This window comes from Ovis aries, chromosome 9 (genome assembly GCF_016772045.2).
Source record: "Ovis aries strain OAR_USU_Benz2616 breed Rambouillet chromosome 9, ARS-UI_Ramb_v3.0, whole genome shotgun sequence".
Taxonomy (NCBI): Eukaryota; Metazoa; Chordata; class Mammalia; order Artiodactyla; family Bovidae; genus Ovis; species Ovis aries.
In genome coordinates, this window is record NC_056062.1 from 93,799,085 (window position 1) to 93,818,657 (window position 19,573).

Sequence of the window (19,573 nt, forward strand, 5' to 3'; positions counted from 1 at the left end):
CATGTGTGTGTGTGCGGGCGTATGCGAGTGTGTGTGTGCGTGCGTGTGCGTGCGCGTGCGTGCGTGTGCTTACTGACTTCTAGTCAGCTTGATCTGTCAGGTTCTGAAACAGACGGTATTAAATGAAATCTCTCACTGTAGCTGTGGTTTTGTCAGTTTTTTTCCGTATAATTCTAATAGTTTTGCTGAGTTCTATATTATCAGGTACATCATTATGTCTTCAGTATGAATTTTTTGCCTTAAATCTGTTTTGAATTATGATGATGTTTCGCTACGTTTCTTTTGGTGAATAGTTACTACTCTGTGTGTATTCCTTTGTATTCAAATTTTCTGTGTTGTTTTATTTTTAGAGTGTTTCTTGTAAGCTGTATGTAGCTGGACTTCGTTTTTTTAATCCAATCTGATAATATCTCTTATAGGTGAGTTGAACCCATTTATATTTATTATGATCACAAGCATTTAAATATATTTTTTCTATCTTATGTTTTTTTGCTGATCATCCTCTTGCTATTGTTATTTATTTCCTTCCAGTCATCTTTCGTATTGATTGAATTTTCTGTATTCTCTTTTATTCTGCTGGTCTAGAAACCATTGATTATAAACTTCTTCTAATAATTTTTTTAATGTTTCTTTTTTGAAGCCTTCCTTATTTTTAAGTTATAGAAATACTACATACTTTTAACAAGGGTAACTTAAAAAGCTGTGTAAGGGAAAAAGCCAAACACACCCTCCTGCGTCCACGTTCATCCCACTAAAGCAGTGGTTGTCAAGTGAGGGTGGTTGTGCCCCTTGGGGAGGCCTGACAGTGTCTGCAGACAGTTCCGGTTGTCGCCCCTGGGCATGGGGACGCTACTGGCACAGTAGGCAGAGGCCAGGGGTGCTCTCAGCATGGGACAGCGCCTGCAGGAAAGCACTCACTGTCCAGCACATGGCGTCAGCAGCGGCGTAACTGAGAGGCCTGCTCTAGCGTGTCCAGTACTATCATTCCCATTACTGTACAGTTCTTTTATGACTTAAGACATAGTAGCAGAAATTTCTGTAGCACTTACTTTGTTCCAGGCCCTCTTCTAACACGTTTAATCCTTGCAGCAGCTTTGAAATATATACTATTCTCTCTGCCTAATAGATGAGATAATTGAGGCACAAAAATGTTAAGTAACTTGGTAGTAACACAGCTAATTAAGTGGAGAACTGCAAACTGAAATCAGGCAGACTGGCTCAGAAAGCAGGTTCTCAGCACACTCAACACTTTACCACAGAGCACGCAGGTCTGTAGATAGAAATTTCCCCCCGCCTCATTAAGATTTGTGTGTGTGTGTACATGTATGTGAGAAGGAAATAGCAACCCACTGCACTGTTCTTGCCTGGAGAATCCCAGGGACGGGGGAGCCTGGTGGGCTGCCGTCTCTGGGGTCACACAGTCGGACACGACTGAAGCGACTTAGCAGTAGCAGCATACGTGTATGTATGTACTGACATAAGTTATTTATATATATATCCACACCCCTGTATATATTAATATATGTATATATATTTTACATAAAGCAAAGTGTGTACTGGTATATGTATGCAAAGATATGAAGAGTGCTTTAGGATCATTATTTCATAAAAAGGGCATCATATTCATTTAGTCAACACTTTTTTTGAATACCTGCTATAAATTGGGCCCTGGGGATATGACAGTAAATTGTTAAAGTCCCTGCACATATAGAGTTTATATTCCAGTAGGAGGAGATGGTTATTTAATGTATACTACAATTTTCAGATAGTGATAAAGCCTATAAATAAAAATAAAGCAGGTTTCAAATAGATAATATATTCTTTCAGCTCTGTATATTCCTCTAGAGGTTTCTAACAGCAGTTCCTCCAAGGGAACTAGCATGGTTTGAAGTCATTTTCTTCGAAAGATGGATAATCCAAGGTATCCTGAGTTTTGTTGCCTTTTTCCTATTAATGAACATTCACTTTGTTTCCCGTTTTGGTGACTGGTTTCCTATTTTTGATTTCCTGTGTCTATGAGATAGATTCCCTGGAGCATGTTTGCCAAGTCCAAGGGTCTGTCTATTTTAAATCCTTATAGACGTTGTCAAGCTGCTTTACAAAGAAGTTACAAGAATTCACACTTCTACCATCAGTAATTAGGGTAGTGAACTTTTACTGGCTGTGTTATCCCAAGCATTGTCTTGTGGCTCTGGGTTTTTTACCTCCCTTAATACTCACGGCTATCCCGTGATATATCATTATCCTCATTTCACAGATGAGTAATCTGAAGTGTTAAGATCACTCACCTGGTCAGAACCTGCCGTCTGCCCTGTGTAGTACACTGCCTCTTTTGGTCACACATGAGCATACCTCTCCCCTCCCGTGGTGTCCAGTAACTGTTTAGATAATCTTTTTAAATGTATTCCAGTCTAAGGGCTGTGGAAATATATCTTCTAATTGTTTGATTTCAGGTTTCCTTGACCGTTGTTGAGTTTGTTGTTGTTGTTCAGTTGCTAAATCGAGTCCGACTCTTCGTGACCACATGGACTGCTGCACACCAGGCTTCCCTGCCCTTCACTGTCTCCCAGAGTCTGCTCAAACTCACGTCCATTGAGTTGGGGATGCCATCCAGCCATCTCATCCTCTGTCGCCCCCTTCTCCTCCTGCCCTCAGTCTTTCCCAGCATCAAGGTCTTTTCCAATAAGTCGGCTCTTTGGGTCCTTGTGTTCAGTAGCCAAAGTATCGTTCAGTTTAAAGTATCTTTTCGTTATGTTCATTGGCCAGGCATGAATGCTCTTCCCTGAACTGCCTGTGCATATCCTGTGATCATTTTTCTTTTACATTGTTACTTTTATTTCACTTTTGTTTTGCTTGGTCAACCGTGGAAATTCTCGGAACAGAATCGATATTGATCCTTTACCTGTAATCAGTCTGCTTTGGCAACTTTTTTTCAAAATTTATCAAATAATCTTGATTTTACTTATATACCTTATTGACATATCATTGTTCTAAATTTTTCTAGGGTCTGTCTTTTCTTTCATATCTCATTTGGTTTTCTTAGGGTTTTAATTTTTTTTCACCTGTCTTTAATTGGTCTGGAATTTTATTTTAACATATTATATGAGCTAAGGACATTTTCTTCCAGTTGTTTAGCTAGTTTTGCCCACTAATTATTAAATAAATCATTTTTGTCGTATTAAATTGAAATACCAACTATCACCTTCATGTTAAATTCGAGATGTACTTTTTACTAGGTTTGTTTTTGGATTTCCTATTCTAACCCTTTATCTGTTTTTTACTTGTATGTTAATACCAAGTTGACTTCATGTAGTAACTTCATAGAATGTTCTAGCATATGACCATGTAAGTCCCGTCCATACTTTCCCATATTTTGCCTTAGCAGTTCTTCTTTTTTCTTTTGGTTTATTCATCCATATGAACCTTACGATTATTATATACACTGTTTTTTTTTAATCCATCTTGGGATCTCTATGGTTGTCATAATGGGACAAGGTTGTCAGTGACAGACTCCAGAAGATACTGTTGAAGGATGTAGGCTCTTTAAAAGCCAAAATGGAGAAACGGAGAGAAATCATTATGAAAAGCAAAAACGAACACAGCTTGATCTTAGAATGTAGTTTATCTGTCACTGTTTCCCACAAGGATGTAGGCTGTGAATAACGGTGCCTGCAGAAGCCAGATTGCCTTCTCAGGAGGATCTCTCACCCTGTTGGCTTCGTCCTCTTTGTGCTGGGGATTCTGGCTCCCTCCCTACCCACCAGGTGTAAGTGACTGATACAAGACCTCCTTTGTATTATCAAGTGATTTCTGCAAAGTTTCCCAGCAGCATCTATTAACGAGTCCTGACTGAGGATCATTCCTGAGGGTTTCTCTGATTTTGCTTTACATGATATATATTAATTTTGAGAGAAATGACATTTTTATAACATTATCTTCCTGTCTACGAACTTTATGTCTTCTCTTTTATTTAGATATTTTATTGCCTTCTGTAACATTTTATATGTTTTTCTTCATCTAAGTCTTATTCCTTGTTGAATCTGCCTGCAATGCAGGAAGTGTGAGTTTGGAAGATCCCCTGGAGGAGGGGCAACCCTCTCCAGTATTCTTGCCTGGAGACTTGCATGGGCAGAGGAGCCTGGTGGGCTGCCGTCCATAGGGTCACAGGAAGTCAGACACGACTGAAGCCACTGAGCATACACATATAAACATCTCTAATTATCTTACGGATTTGCTTTCTTTGGTGAACAGAATATTTCCCTGTACCTGTTTCCAGAACTTGCTGTTCACATAGAAGGAGAAAAGGTCTTGATTTCTGTATATTCATTGTATTCAATCACAGCATCAAATCATCAAATTCTTTTATTTATTTTAGAAGTTGTTTTGTTTTTGCCTTTGATTTCCTAGGTATACAATTACATCCCATTGACAAACAGCTTTAGTTTTCACCTTTCAATAATTAGTTCATTTTCTTGTACTATATTATATATAATCTCCAATATAATGTTTTATAGTAATGGTGATAAGAGGCATGTGCTTATATTTACAATTTTTAACATATATGATTAAATACCAATTCTTCTCTCAAAATCTAAAGTTACTTGAGATTGTATCCTCTGGAATAAGACAGAGTTTGACATGTTTTCTGCAGTTGAGTATCTCCCATTTCATTGAGTTTGTCTACACATGATTGTTTTTAAGTCAGTTGCTATTTAAATTTGCCAATATATTTTTTGAGTTCCTTTTTTTCTTAAGACTCACTTTTATTTTGGCTCAAGCACATTCTTTAGTAGTTCATTCATCAAGGGTCATTGTGGTAAACTTAAATCTTTTTTGTCTGAAACTGCCCTTATTTTCCCTCGCTTGAGCTGGATTGTCTGTCTGCCTCTCTCAGCTCTTCTAATAGACTGTTCATTGGCCTCTTTTGTTTATTGTTTGGGAAGTATGTGCTGCAGATCTTGCTCTTGTTGCTCTGTGGGTGATCTATACCTTTTTTTTGTAACTGAAGATTTTTGTCTATGATATTTGCAGTTTCAGTGCAGGATTTCTAGGTATGATTTGTTTCAATTACACAGCTTGACCCTTGAAGTACATTTTAGCTATTGATCCCTTACCCTTAGAAAATTATTGTTGTTTTCTTTCTGAACATTGCTTCCTTCTCTTCTTTTCTGAAATTCTTACTGGGCATGTTTCGGGGATTTATAATTTCTATAGATGTCTGTTTGTGTTGCCTTCTAGATGACTGCCTCACATCCATCTTTCAATTAATTAAACCTTTTTATTGACTATTATAGAAATTTATTGTTTAAGTTTCTTATTTCACAAACTGTATTTTTAAGTTTTTTTTTTTAATTTCTAATTGGTTCTTCATAGCTTTTCATGTTTCATTTCTGCCTGTTTTGGTTTTATAACTGTTTGTTCTGTTTCTATGAATATTATTCTTTAATTTTTCTCATTGTTCGTCCTAAATAGGGGCTTCCCAGGTAGCTCAGTGGTGAAGGAATCTGTTTGCCAATTCAGGGGACACAAGAAATGCCAGTTCCATCCCTGGGTCAGGAAGCTTCCCTGGAGGAAGAAATGACAATCCACTCCAATATTGCCTGGAAAATCCCATGGACAGAGGAGCCCAGCGGGCTGCAGTCCTTGGGGTCACAAAGAGACACAGCTGCGTGACTGAGGACCCACAGATATCCTGAAAGAGACACTGAGTGACTGAGGACCCACAGATATCCTGAATAACTCTTTTAATGTCTTTCTCAAGTTTAGTTTCTCCTGCCCATAGTAAGCTGAGCTCTGCCGTGTTCCCAAGTTCCGGCTTCTAGCTTCTGCGTGTCCGCGTTGAGGAGGCGTTTCTTTCTGTGCCTCTCCTGACTGTCTCACTCGCCTCTCCCCGAGTGTCGCCTTTTCTTCCACAGGCCCGCCTACCCACACCCTCTGTTCCAAACCCAGGTCTGAGACTGACAGTTGGTGCTTCTGCTCTGCGGAGCTTTTCAGCCTGCTGCAGATCCACTACTGAGCTGGAAGGCTTTGGCTTTGTTCCCTCGCAGGAGGCTGTATCTGTGCTCTTGTGCCTCCCTGAATGGCAGCTTTGTGAGCAGCAGCCTAAGTCGGCCTGCAGCAGTGACTTCCTCAGCCTCCTCTGCTGGGGGCCCCATCCCAAACCGGCCTCTGCCTCCAGGCAGTCAGCCAGAGGCAGGGGCCCCTCGCCATGTGGCCTTGCTTTTTCCGTTAACCTGCCTCTTCTGAGCCCTGGGGCCTGTGGCTCAGCCCTCCTGCTGTTACTCTGCGTTTCTGTTCCATTTTGGATACTCAGACACATAGTTATTTTTTTACTTTAAGGGTATATCTTTTAAAATTTCTCTTTTCATTTGTATGCTTTTATTGCCATGTTTCTGGAGCAAGAACTGTAAGGTTACAGAGTTGTCCCAAAGCTGGAATTTCCCATAATTTCTTATTTTCCTGTTATATGTAATAACGCATTCCACTGGTCTTTAACAAATCTAAATTTCTTAGTGCTGAGATGGAAATTGTGTTGAATCTAGTATTTCTTAAAATAATTGTGATCTTTCCCTATAACTAAGAGACCTTCCAGTTATGCCAACATATTTATTATAGCAGGAATTGGTCTATAAAGCCAGCACTTTTTAAAAGTGATTTTAGGAAAGAAGGGTAGCTCAGAAGCTAAATACCCTTGCTTCTATTCTTGTTTCTTACATTTATAATTTTGCAAGAAAATGCAATATAAAGGAAGCATATAGGGTATAGAATACTAGCGGAGCCATCTCTGAATTTCTGAGTCTTTCTCTTTTGTTGACATGGTACTTTTCTGATTTTTACAGTCTCTTTTTTTCTAAAGGTCCTGCTGTCTCTAAGTATGTAGCGAGGTCTTTCAGGTGAACAGAAGTGTATATGTATCAGGAATTTTTCAGTTGTAAGAGACAGAAACTTGACTGAAACTCACTAGCCATTTCTTCTCTCGTATAATGAAAAGTAATGCATTGATCTGGTCTCACGGGATGACTGAATGCCAGGACTCAAATGCCCTTGAGAGACGCCGTCTGTTTTCTTGACTTCTCTCTTTATGTGTGTTGTTGCTGCTGCTGCTAAGTCGCTTCAGTCGTGTCCGACTCTGTGACCCCAGAGATGGCAGCCCACCAGGCTCCCCCGTCCCTGGGATTCTCCAGGCAAGAACACTGGAGTAGGTTGCCATTTCCTTTTCCAGTGCATGAAAGTGAAAAGTGAAAGTGAAGTCACTCAGTCGTGTCCGACTCTCAGCGACCCCATGGACTGCAGCCCTCCAGGCTCCTCCGTCCATGGGATTTTACATGTGTTAGACTCACTGTTTTTCCTTTGAAGAAACTTGTCTACATTGGTTCAGGAGTGGCTGAGAGGCACGGGGGATAACTGTAGAAACCTTTGGATGTAATTTAGCAAGACTTTTAAAAAAAAACACCTCTGAAAAAAATGTTGCTCCTCCCTACCCCCAGGGTTTGAATGCACAATCCCAGGAAATGACTAGCCTGATTCAGGGCACAGGCCTATTTGGCACAGATCATCCAGACTAGGGACTTGGGTCCTCTGCCCACGCATTTAGGTGGGCACTGGGGTCTATGATTGTCTTCCCACTCAAACGTGCCCACGCGTTTAGGTGGACACTGGGGTCTATGATTGTCTTCCCGCTCAAAGGTGTCTCATCAGAGGCCAGTCCTTCTCTGGCCTGGAGAGGCAAGGAAGCGATGTCACCAGACAGAACCAGATGTCTCCCTCGTGTATGTAACCTGCATTTTAACTTTTATCTTTACAGACGGAAAGAGTTTACTTTCAGGTTTTCTTACCTAAGGGGGGCAAAGAAAAGAGGAGAGCCATGTTCTTCTGCCGAGGGTGGAGCATTGGAAGGGCCACAGACTGCGCTGCTTCTTTAGCCAGCCTTAAAAATGACAACAACAGACCAACAGCTAAGGTAACAACAGGGCAGAACTTTCCCTGAGAGTTTTAGAATACTCTATGAAGCATGTTTATGTACTGCATATGATGTATTTCTGTCTTAACAGAAATTGAGGTTGTGTCACAGTGTCTCAGGAGAGGCCTTACCCTTGGATCATATTTTGGAAACCTGGATTGCTAAGGAGGATTGTCCTTTGTACAATGGTGGAAATATTATCTTGGAATATCTGAGTGATGAAGAACAGTTTTTAAAAAATGTTGATTCTTACTTGGAATAGCCATGCAGGGACTCAAGCCAGAAATCACGAGGAAAATTCATCGTTAGTCAACTTCTTTTACTACAAATACTATATGTGTATATATATTTTTTTTTCTTAAGTTGCTTTTGAATGCATTATGTCATAATTTATATTATTAGTCTTCTATTAAATTGAATTTGAATTTTTGTCTTTTCAAGTGTAACCATGAACTGACATCCAGTTAAACAAATGCTTGTATCTAATTAACTTTTATTAGTTCTTGCTGTAATTACAACAACAAAGATGTATTTCCCATTTGGTTAATGTGAGCTCTGATGGGCCGTGACTCTGCTCTACGCTATCTTTACTCCAGAATCTAAGATGAAGCAATGACCCTTTTCGGGGACACTGCCATTCTTATGGTAGGAAGAAGAAATGGCTCTTAGAAGATAAGATGCATGACCTTTCGCTTTAAGCAAGACACATGACCAGGCCTAGCCTCATGGGGCGGGGAAGGATAGCCTTAGTATCTGCCTCCATTATGATGGGTCAATTGGTGTGTATACATGAATCATAGAAACTTAGAGGTCATCTCAATCACTCTATAAAGTTTGTAGATGAGGAATCTCAGGCCTAGGAAGAAGAAGTTATTTTTTTGTTGCCACCTAAGTGGTTCGGGGCATCTCTCTGATAAAAACCCCTCCGGTGACTTCATCACTTTGTCAGTATGGAGATATTACAATAAAAAGGAAGATGGGATGCTGAAGTTAAGGCCCTTTATATATACCCAAGCGCAACACATGCCAAAAGTAACAACCTGTACCAACACATTAAAATTAATGCTCCTGACTGATGTCTTCCATCTACACTCCACAAAGTACCACCATAGAGAAGGGATGGAAGTTACTTCTGTTTGTTATCTGTCCCTTTCCTACTTTGCAATAGACAGGGGTAGTGGCTTTAGGTTTAATTAAGGGAATAAACTCAGAATGTTTATTTCATCTCTAATTCTTTCTTCATACTCTTTTCATGCAGTGAATGGAGATAACTTCTGATTCTATCAGCAGCTTGAACATTCATTTATTAACCAAGTTTTTCAAGTACCTTCTAAATGATAGGATTTGATTCTAACTGCCATGGTGGATACAGTGAAGAAATGCATACTTAATTAGAACTATAATACAAAGCAGTATGGCTAGTGCCAAATGAATATGTAGTAAGTGCCATTATGCTCTAATAACTCTTTTATCAGAAACCAGAAGACCAGAAGTAAAAATAATCCTTAAACATATTCCAGAGACCAGAAGGTTTAATACCAGCTAATACCTTAGCATCTGTCATAATTACTTGCACATAGTAAGCTGACAAATACGTCTCATGAATTGAACAAAAGCTAAATATACCAGAAAAAATACCAGTGGGGGTTGAAAAGAGAGAAAGTACGGCTGCAGAGATTGAGCTTAATTTAAGGAGACCAAAGAACAGGTCCTGTCATGATTAGAAAAGAAAGCAGCTTGGAGGGAAGGACTTACTTAAATCATCAGAAATCTGATCTCGGATAGTTGAGTGGACTAGTTGGAAGAGGCACAGGTGCCAGCATTCTTGGAGGCGCTGTGGATCCAGATGCATTGTGGGCAGGAGAGGAGGTCCCTCAAGGGTCTCATTTCCAAATGACTCTTGAAATCCTACCTCTTTCTTAGGCTTTCTTTTAAGGCTTGTGTCTGCTTAATATAATTCTAAGATTGACTGTACCCACCTGCCCCTTTAGAATCTTTTCACTGCCCACAGGCAACTAGAACTAAAAGGAGAAAGCCCGCAAATTGAAAGAAGTTTTAAACTCAGATAAATATTTAACGTACATGATGACAGAAATGAGTTGTCATGTAAGTAGCCAGTAAAGACATGTGAATGATAAACTACTGATTTTCCCCAGATTTGTCAGATTTTATCCTGGATGATTCTTAAGGAAAAGGGGAAAGGCTGCAGATGGAAGAATCTGAGGAAAGTAAAGTTTACATTTCGCACCTCTTTGACCTGGGACACAATAATTGTGAATAAGATGTTTGGTCACATAACATAACGGCAGCTTTGGCTTCAAGTCCTTCCTGTTTGTCTTCCTCATCTTTTTAAACCAGGGAAGTTCCCTGAGAATTCACACTGATTGGTACACTGTATCTTATTTTTCTTAATGTAATACATGGAAATAAAACTTATGAACTAAAATGTATTGCATTTGAAATATTAACCTACATAAATCAGATTTTCAAAAACGTGTAAAAATGTCCAATAAAAATTGCTTGGACAGTTTTTGAAGAGCAAACGTTTTGTGATCTAAAATACTCAATACATAGCTGTCATTGCTGGATGAGACACAGTGTCGTGATTACATGAAGGGTCTGCTGAAACGGTTGGATGATCAGAGGCTAGTGGGCCTACAGGCTCGGTAGTAGATGACTGTAAAGGGTTTTCTGTTGTTTTGTCTCTCTCTTTTTTTTTTTTTTTCTGCTTAGCATCACAAACCCCTCCTCTCGTTTGGGTAATTGAAAGCATTTGTGAGTCTGTGGATTGAAGTCCAAAAAGCCTGATACTTTTCCTTGTTTCTGGCAGCCCTCAAGCATATGACCTAAGTTGGGTCAATTGAATATCTTTGCCCTCGCTGTGAACTAGGAGTAGTGTTACAAGGAAGGAAGAAGAGTTCAGAGTTAGTCCCAGTGGCCTTCCGTTGCCCCATTGGTCAGAGTCCCAGTGCCCAGCAGCAGCGGTCCAGTAACCAGACTGTTTCTTCAGCCGTGGATACAGCTATGTGCTTCTCTAGGTTGCCAAGCTATCTAGTAACCACCCAGGGAATTGTTTTTCTACCGAAAGACACCACAGACAGTTTCAGTTTTTGCCTCACTGATAGGATCACTGTTTAGAGTTGTGGAAAAACTTATTAACCTAAGGTTGCTGCAAGGCCAGTTTATGCGCTCTGCAGTTTCCTAAGAAATGATTAAGAGCCACCAGGACTAAGCTCCAGGAGGGAAGAGTCAGCTGGCTTGGCTACTGTGGTGTACCCTGCTCCTAGCCCAGGCCCCCAGCACATGCATTTAGTAAATTTTTATTTGATTTTGACCTGAATGAATAAAATAATAGTACTCAACTTTAGGCCTCCTCAACATCTATTTAAATTTTTGGGTCCTGTCTGCTTTTAGCATAGGAGGGAACAGAACTCAAAAGACGATGACACTAAGGTGTTAAATTCAGGTAAACAGGAGGCTGTTTTTCCAGTGGCAGAAATGAGGAAGTGGAGGGGCGGGAAAGAGCTAGGTTTCAATGGTGATGAACTGAACCTGTTAAATGCTGTGTCTTTTGCGTTTCATAACTGGGTTAAACCGGTTGTGTCACTCCTTAGACAGCTCTGTACTTGTTTGAACAGTACAACAGTCCCTCCTACTGAACTTTGATCCAGCAGAAACAACTGTTACCTAACAACTTCAGACCATCACCGGAACACCTGTATGAAGAATGTTCTTCAGTTTAACTAGCTTTGCGTACGTGATTTCTTTTAAACTTTTAAAATGATTAGAAAACTTTTTATTGCCCTGCTTTTGTCATCTGTGACTCTTGGAGAAGCCAGGAAATCCTTTCTCAGTTTCCTGAACATGGAAAAGACTGAAGTTCTGTTTTTCACAAAGACGGAAGAAGCTGTCGTTGTGAGGTCAACTTACAGAGATAAACAGCCCAACTCCAGCTATCTCCTTGTACAACTGGGAGACGATAGAATACTCCAGGTGGCGAATGTGACCAAGACCTTATCGGACGTGACCAACTTTACCATAAACCTGGTGATGGGTGGAGACGGAGAGACGAATCTGACCGTTCAGCTGTGGGATTCGGAAGGTAGGGGCCAAAGGCTCATTGAAGAGATCCAGAATGTCCGAGTTAGCGTGCTCAGACAGAGACATGACAGTCCTTCCCAGGCACCAGACCTCCTCAACAGAAACATCCTAATGCTGTTTCTGCCAATGATACTGTTAAATAAATGTGCGTTTGGGTGCAAGATTGAGTTCCAGGTGTTTGAAACAGTGTGGAAGAGACCTTTGCCCGTAGTTCTTGGGGTGGTCATACAGTTTTTTCTTCTGCCGTTTTGCGGATTCCTTCTGACGCAGATTTTGGCCTTGCCTGAGGCTCAGGCGTTTGGGTTTATAGTCACCTGCACGTGCCCAGGTGGGGGTGGGGGCTACCTCTTCGCCCTGCTTCTAGAAGGAGATGTCACTTTGGCCATTCTGATGACCTGTACGTCAACGTTTCTGGCCCTGGTCACGATGCCTACCAATTCATACATATACAGTAGAATCTTAGGGTTATCGGGCACACTGCATATCCCTATTTCTAAAATTATGTCAACCCTCCTTTTCATCCTCACACCGATGTCAGTGGGAATAGCCATCAAGCGTAGACTGCCTGACAAAGCCAAGTTCTTGGAGAGGATCATTAGGCCTCTGAGTTTTATTTTAATGTGTGTAGGGATTTATTTGACTTTCAGCATGGGATTGGTGTTTCTGAAAGCAATGAACCTGGACGTGCTTCTGTTGGGTGTCTCAGTTCCTGCTTTGGGTTTGTCGTTCGGGTACTTTTTTGCTAAAATTTCTATGCTCCCTCTTCCTGTTTGTAAAACTGTTGCTATTGAAGGTGGGGTGCTGAATAGTTTCTTAGCCCTTGCCATTATTCAGCTTTCCTTTTCACAGTCTGATGCAGACTTGGCATCTGTGGCTCCATTTACAGTGGCCATGTGTTCTGCATGTGAAATGTTACTGATCCTTCTGTTCTACAAGGCTAAGAAAAGGTGTGTCCTTAACACAGAAGAAAAAAGAATGAAAAATCCCCCAGTCTAACGGTTAAAGCTTTCCTGAATTTTCCTACTCTGAATTAGTTACTGTGGGAGATGCAAAGAATATCTGAGATGATTCCTGCTCTCAACTCACTTATGATCTGATTGAAAACATGACATTAGGGGAGAAAGACAGTCATATGTGCCTAACACCCAGTGGACAGTCCAGACTGTTAAATGTGCAGGAATTCAGAAGGAGACTACTATAGCATTGGAATGGAATATAATACCTTATTATGATGTATCCCAAGTATTTACAGGAGGGCTGCCCTTCCACAATAGGCATTTGGTAATCACACACACAGTGAACGGACATGTCAATTCCTATTTGAAATCAGTCCATCTTCAATGCAGCATCTCTGGTCTCCTCGGTGTCCCTTGCATTGTCTCCACCTGAGACGCCGCCATTTGCCCTGGGGCACAGGGTCCTCTCTCCCCACTCTTCTCACTTCTTCCCTCCTCTTTCCCTCGTTACAGTAGAACTGTTTCCTACAGACCATCTCCTGTAATGCCTCTCTGTTGGCCTCCTCTCCATTCTCAGACCCGCTTTTGTGCTGCCCCCTAAACGTTTCTTCCCCAGCTTTTGGCCTCTCTGTCTACTCTCCAGTACACTGGCAGATAAATGTCCCTAAACTTAACTTTGGTCATGTGCTTTCCCTGCTGCAAAGCCTTGTCATCTCTTGAATAAAGTCTGTATTCCTAGTGAGGCATTTCCTACTCTCTTAGCTTTCCGGTTTTATCTCCTCTCCCACTTTTTACATGCAGGCTTTGTTCCAGTCAGCAGATGACTGGGTCACTCATGACTGTGCTTTTGTTCACATTGTCCCTGCAACCTGAGGGGCCCACATCATCTCTGTCTAAACGCGGACCACTCTCACAGACCTGGCTGAAACACAAGCTTTGACTAATCCCTGTTAGCTACCGGGAATTGAAGTTTCCTCTAGATTCTCATCACAGTTTTCTACATCCATAGTATTTAGCCAGCCTGGCTTGTGTTACAGTTCTTTGTGTTGCTGTTGTATCCTCCCTATTTTGCTATAAGTCTTTGAACATGTGTTTTATAGACATAACATGTAAACCATGCAATATGATAAGTTTATGTAATAGCATAAATAGTATAATATAAACTAGAATATGATAATGCAAATAATATTTATTTTGATACTTTACATAATGTCTAGCACATTTCCTATGTGCTGATTCAAATAAAGTGTTGAAGCACAAACTAGGGCCCAAATGAATAGTATGCTTGTTTTTATACTAACATTGAGTTTTTAAAGGCAGGTTTTAGTATCTAGTTTCAGTTTTCACTTTACTCCAGAGAGAGTGTGGGCATCAAGAAAGAGAAGTCACTCTAAATGAACCTGCTTCCCACATTTCACAAGCGTGCAGTTGTAGGCAAATTACTTAATCACTCTGTAGTACCATTTGCTCGTCTAAAAAACTGAAATGATAGTGTCAACGCCATCAAATTGTCATAGGAGTTAACTGAGATCTTATGGACAGTGTGCTTAGAACAGGGTACATGCTCCTCAAGTGTTAGCTGCTGTAATTCTTTTACCACACTTCAAACTTTTGACCCTAGTGTACCTACTATTGTTTTGAAATACCAATCTGATAACTTTAGTGTGGAGGCTAAAATTTTGAACATTTCCCTATCAGTGTGATTCCCCATCTTACAGTATTAGGGAACTTTTGTTCCGTTTGCGAACTGACAACTATAGTTCTTTTTTTCTTATTTTACCAAATCCAGTATTTGAATACCAAGATTTATGAAAGCCCTGGTTTGGCATGGTTGGTGGATGGTTATTATTCATTTTATAAAATGATAATTGCCTACATGAAACACTTTACTATTGACTCCATTAAAACAGAAATCTCCACTTAGGGCCTTATATTGTAATTAAGCTTGCATGCATTTGACTTTTACATATTTTCATGAACATATTTTACTGATCGGGAGATAAGAAATTGCCTTTCTAGTTGTACTTTATCCTTAACTTTGTGGCTTCAAACAAGACATTTTCTCTGCAGTTCAGTTTTCAAATTTGTAAAAGGAAGAGATTCAGTTGAAGTTTAAGATATTGCTCAATTCCTACGCCTGTAATTCTGGCATGAAACTCTGGGTCATTAACACCATAGATGGTGATGAATTCAGGTTGACAATAATAACCACCCACAGCAGCTGCTTTCTACTGGAGGCAAAAACCAAAATAGTTTCCTGAAGGCAGAGACCACATATTATTTATTCTTCGAATTCCTCGTAGTTTTTAACCAATGCCTTTAATCATGTTGGTGCTCAGAAAACACTGAGTTAGTTAATCATTAATGTCTGTAAAGAAGTGAAGTGAAGTTGCTCAGTCGTGTCCGACTCTTTGCAACCCCATGGACTGTAGCCTACCAGGCTTCTCTGTCCATGGGATTTTTCAGGCAAGAGTACTGGAGTGGGTTGCCATATACTCAGGGGCCAGGTTATGCCTGGGTCTTCATTTCCAGCTCTATCACCAGCTGGGTGACATTGGTCAAGCTACTTAATCTCTCTGTGCCTAAATTGATGTGGAAAGTGGGGATAATGATAATATATACCTAATGGTATTTTCTTGAGAAGTAAATTAATTAACATTAGTAAGATCCTCAGAATAATGCCTAACACACAGTAAACTCTAATTATTATGGTTACTCTATGCATGTTTGATCTTGCACCTAAAAGCAGACAAATGTGTATGAATGGAACTTGAAATGTATTTCATTTATCTTACAGATGTATCAGGGAAAGACCGAAATTTTACATGAGAAAGTTTGTTTAATTTAGACGGGGATGAAGTTATTCAAGCTACTTATTTGTTCTTTAAGAATGAGAGACATAAAGCAGGCTACCTAATTGCTTGAGTTCAGACCAACAACTTGTCCAGCAATAATCAGTATCAAAGCTGCAGAGAACAAAGAGATTTATTTGAGGTTTTAAGAACTGCAGTTCAAGAGACACAGATTTTGGTAAACCCAAAAGAGTGTCTATCTTAGGGGAGAAGAAGAGTCAGGAGCTTATACAGGTGAAAGTTACAAGGATGTTCACAAATTTTGACTAACCTTGATTCAAGAAAGGAAATAATTGTCCTCAAGGGACAGGCTGTCGTGAGTCATTTTAGGTTAAGGGCTCAGTAATATCTTGAGTTTCTGGAACACTGGGTAGATGTTCTGGATGCATGTGTTAAGATATTAAGGTGTATTTGGGCTGAGACATAAATCACACTTCCTCAATGGCATCCTGACTATGAGCTCCATCTTGATTTTCCTTTCACATGTTTCTTTTCACATTGGTTAGACAAAAGATCCAGGGGTAAAGGGATGTCATGTTTGAAAAAAAGTTTCATTCCAATCTTTAATAGAGATGATTCTATGATATATATATATATATATATATATATAGCTACTAAAAATTGTCGGCAATTTCAGCCTATGTTATGTCAAAACATGAAACCTTGTTAGGTATCCTGAAGATTCCACTCATGAAGGCCCCCATTTTGTGTGTATAAATTCTTATCATTTTTAATCAAAGTCCACTAACAATTAATTATTAAGAAAATCTTGGTATGTAGAATCAGATTCTGTGTGTGTATGTGTGTGTGTGTGTTTGTGAGAGAGAGAGAAAGACAGAGAGAAAGGAGATTCCATTTAAAAGAAATCCACTCCAGAGACTAAACAGAGTTAGCAAGATACCCAGGACTGCCAGGAGAGGAATCACGTTGAAGGTCACTCTTTATTACACAAATACAATGCAGCTGGATGGCCATCACTCAGGCAGGTGACTACCGAGCACTCTGCTTGACAAAGGAAATCCTTCCCAGCACCTCTCCATGAACACTCAGGTCTCAGGAGGTGTTAACGGCACTGGATCTCACCTCCCCTCCAGGTTCTCATGGATGGAAGTCAGCTAGTAGGAAAAGGTATCAACAGCCCCTAAGAGGGATCTCCTTATTAGGGAAACCTGGAATGGTGACCTGGACATCATGCCAGGGAGCAGATTCTGTCCTGAGGCAGTGGAAGCTGAACCCTCTATAGCCCCCAAGCACTCTGGCACAGCACACAGTCGCGGATTGGGAACAAAGTCTGCAGGCGCGACTGTAACTTTAAAAATTACCCCTTTGGGAAGCCAAGGGCAGCGCACCAGGCACCAGGTCTCCGCAGCCATCTGAACCGCTCAGCACTGGACAAAAGCCTTGTGGATAGTGGGGAACCAGTGTGCAACACCGCCAAAACCAGGTCTGAGCACTAGACCTCTCTGAGCACTAGAGGACTCTTCATTTCACTTTCGGTCAGGCATCTGAAAGCAGAACAGCTTCCTTGGACTGAGAAATTTCCAAGTTACTTGAGGACAGTGGTAAACTATCAGCTGAGGCCACTAGAAAAAGGCTGTACTTTCCACTCATTGGAGGTAGAGAGCTTGAAATAGTTTTTAATTTCAAGGAGTGAAATAGTCCATCCATCTTATTTCACTTCCAGTACTCTGATTTTAGCAGCTTTGCCAAAGCAGTGGGACCATGTTTATTTAAATGAGGTTTAAAGAGGACTCATGACATTTCTGCAAATGCCTGGAAAATTTTATTTGGTTAAAACCCAACACTTGTCATCACGTAGTTGGCAAGATTATTATTTTAAGATAACTGACGATGAAGAACCAAAAATTAATTTCTGAAGTGGTTTTTTTTTTTATCAATAAAACAAAAGCAGCTTTTATTAGACAAATCAAGGTCATCAAATCAGATACAGCATCATTCTTTCAAAGGAGACAACGTTCTGGCTCTTTGTGAGGTTTGAGAATTGATCCCACGCTTCATGTCATTCACCTTTGAGAATTCTCATTTGCAATACATTGGTGACAATATCCCATCTTCTGCTGAAGCTAAGAGAAGAAATCACTGCAAATACAAAAAGCCAAATAACCTGCTTCCTTGATCCTGTTGTGACATCTTACGTCTGTGCTATTTGTGTTATAATGGTAAGACTGTATGATGCCAGATGTGTTACTTCAAGAACAGGAAACATTTTAAGGACTGTAGACTAGTCCTTGCACCTCGTGCGATGCAACCTCGTCATGCCAACACCACATTCCCTGAGTGTGGACTTCGGAGTCACTGCTTTCTATGCTTTGCTCTTGCTGTGGGACTTGAGGATGGATAAACTCCCTGAGCCTCAGTTTCCTCCTCCGTATGATGCAGCTGATTATATCTTCTCATGGAACTGTCTCGATATTCAAGTAAAGTAACGCATGTGAAAACAAGTGCCTGAAGCATGGTAAGTCCTCAGTAAATGGTAAGAAACCAAAATAATTCTTAATAGGGGCAGTTGGTTCTGGCCAACAAATACCTATCTATCTATCTATCTATCTGTCTATCAACTATCTATTAATCATGGGTTAACTATAGTCTATATTGGTCGGAAGAAAGAAAACTTGCCTCTAGGGAACCTTCTAAATTCTTCTGACTGGACTAAGAATTAAATTGACGTGAAAGTGACAGTTGCTCAGTCATGTCTGGCTCTTTGCAACCCCATGGACCATACAGTCCACAGAACTCTCCAGGCCAGAATCCTGGAGTGGGCAGCCTTTCCCTTCTCCAGGGGATCTTCCCAACCCAGGGATCAAACCCAGGTCTCCTGCATTGCAGGCGGATTCTTTACCAGCTGAGCCACAAGGGAAGCCCTAAGATGACATGAGACAGAGGCAACAGGAGAAAATCAAGTTTAATTTTATGCTTGTGAGAATTCCACAAACATAAGAGAGCCAGAGACCCCAGGAGAGGGTCAGAGGCAGAAAAGTAAAATGAGGGCTCTATACCATCCTCAAGGAGGTCAGTCCTGGGTGTCCATTGGAAGGACTGGTGTTGAAGTGGAAACTCCAATACTTTGGCCACCTGATGTGAAGAACTGACCCATTTGAAAAGACCCTAATGCTGGGAAAGATTGAAAGCGAGAGGAGAAGGGGATGACAGAGGATGAGATGGTTGGATGGCATCACCGACTCAATGGACATGCGTTTGGGTAAGCTCCAGGAGCTGGTGATGGACAGGGAGGCCTGGCATGCTGAGGTTCATGGGGTCACAGTCAGACACCACTGAGCGACTGAACTGAACTGATACACCATCCTGAGCTAAGGAATGGGACGGGTCCTGACAGCTTCCAAGGATAGGAGAATGATAAGAAAAGCAGATGTTTGGTGATTAGATATTTGCCCTACCATATAGATGGGCCCTTTAGATAAAGTGCATCTCCAGTAATAAACTGTTTTCTGAGAAAACCCCCCAATTTAAATTCTTCTAGGTGGTTAAGGGAGGGACAGTAATTTCTCTTGCATTCACCAGGTCTCAGTTGCCTTTAGCTCAAAATAATCCTCTTGCAAAAGTGGAACATTTGGAAGAGGCTCCTTATGAACCCCTGTAACATGCAAACATACGGTGTACGTTTACACAGCATCAGTTCAGTTTAGTCACTCAGTCGTGTCCGAGTCTTTGTGATCCCATGGACT

General features: G+C 40.7%; 3 protein-coding genes across 7 annotated transcripts in view; all 3 read left to right on the forward strand.

The window, feature by feature from the left end:
* Positions 1-12,222, forward strand: part of ZFAND1 (zinc finger AN1-type containing 1) — a 27,135-nt gene extending 14,913 nt beyond the window's left edge. For both annotated transcript variants that reach the window (XM_060393544.1, XM_027973259.3), the window contains exons 7-8: positions 7,805-7,960; positions 8,052-12,222. In XM_060393544.1, coding sequence (XP_060249527.1) covers positions 7,805-7,960; positions 8,052-8,222 — 327 coding nt within the window. In that variant the 3' untranslated portion in view covers positions 8,223-12,222. The remainder of the gene's footprint in view (positions 1-7,804; positions 7,961-8,051) is intronic.
* On the forward strand, positions 11,659-14,278 carry SLC10A5 (solute carrier family 10 member 5). The gene has a single exon (XM_012184195.5). It carries the CDS (start codon positions 11,741-11,743, stop codon positions 13,055-13,057), a length of 1,317 nt encoding a protein of 438 aa, XP_012039585.2. The 5' UTR covers positions 11,659-11,740; the 3' UTR covers positions 13,058-14,278.
* The window catches only part of IMPA1 (inositol monophosphatase 1), a 32,925-nt gene continuing 25,010 nt past the window's right edge, over positions 11,659-19,573 (forward strand). For 2 of the 4 annotated variants that reach the window (XM_060393540.1, XM_004011864.6), the window contains exon 1: positions 11,659-18,345. In XM_060393540.1, coding sequence (XP_060249523.1) covers positions 18,343-18,345 — 3 coding nt within the window. In that variant the 5' untranslated portion in view covers positions 11,659-18,342. The remainder of the gene's footprint in view (positions 18,346-19,573) is intronic. The other 2 variants (XM_060393542.1, XM_060393543.1) reach the window with 1 other exon arrangement.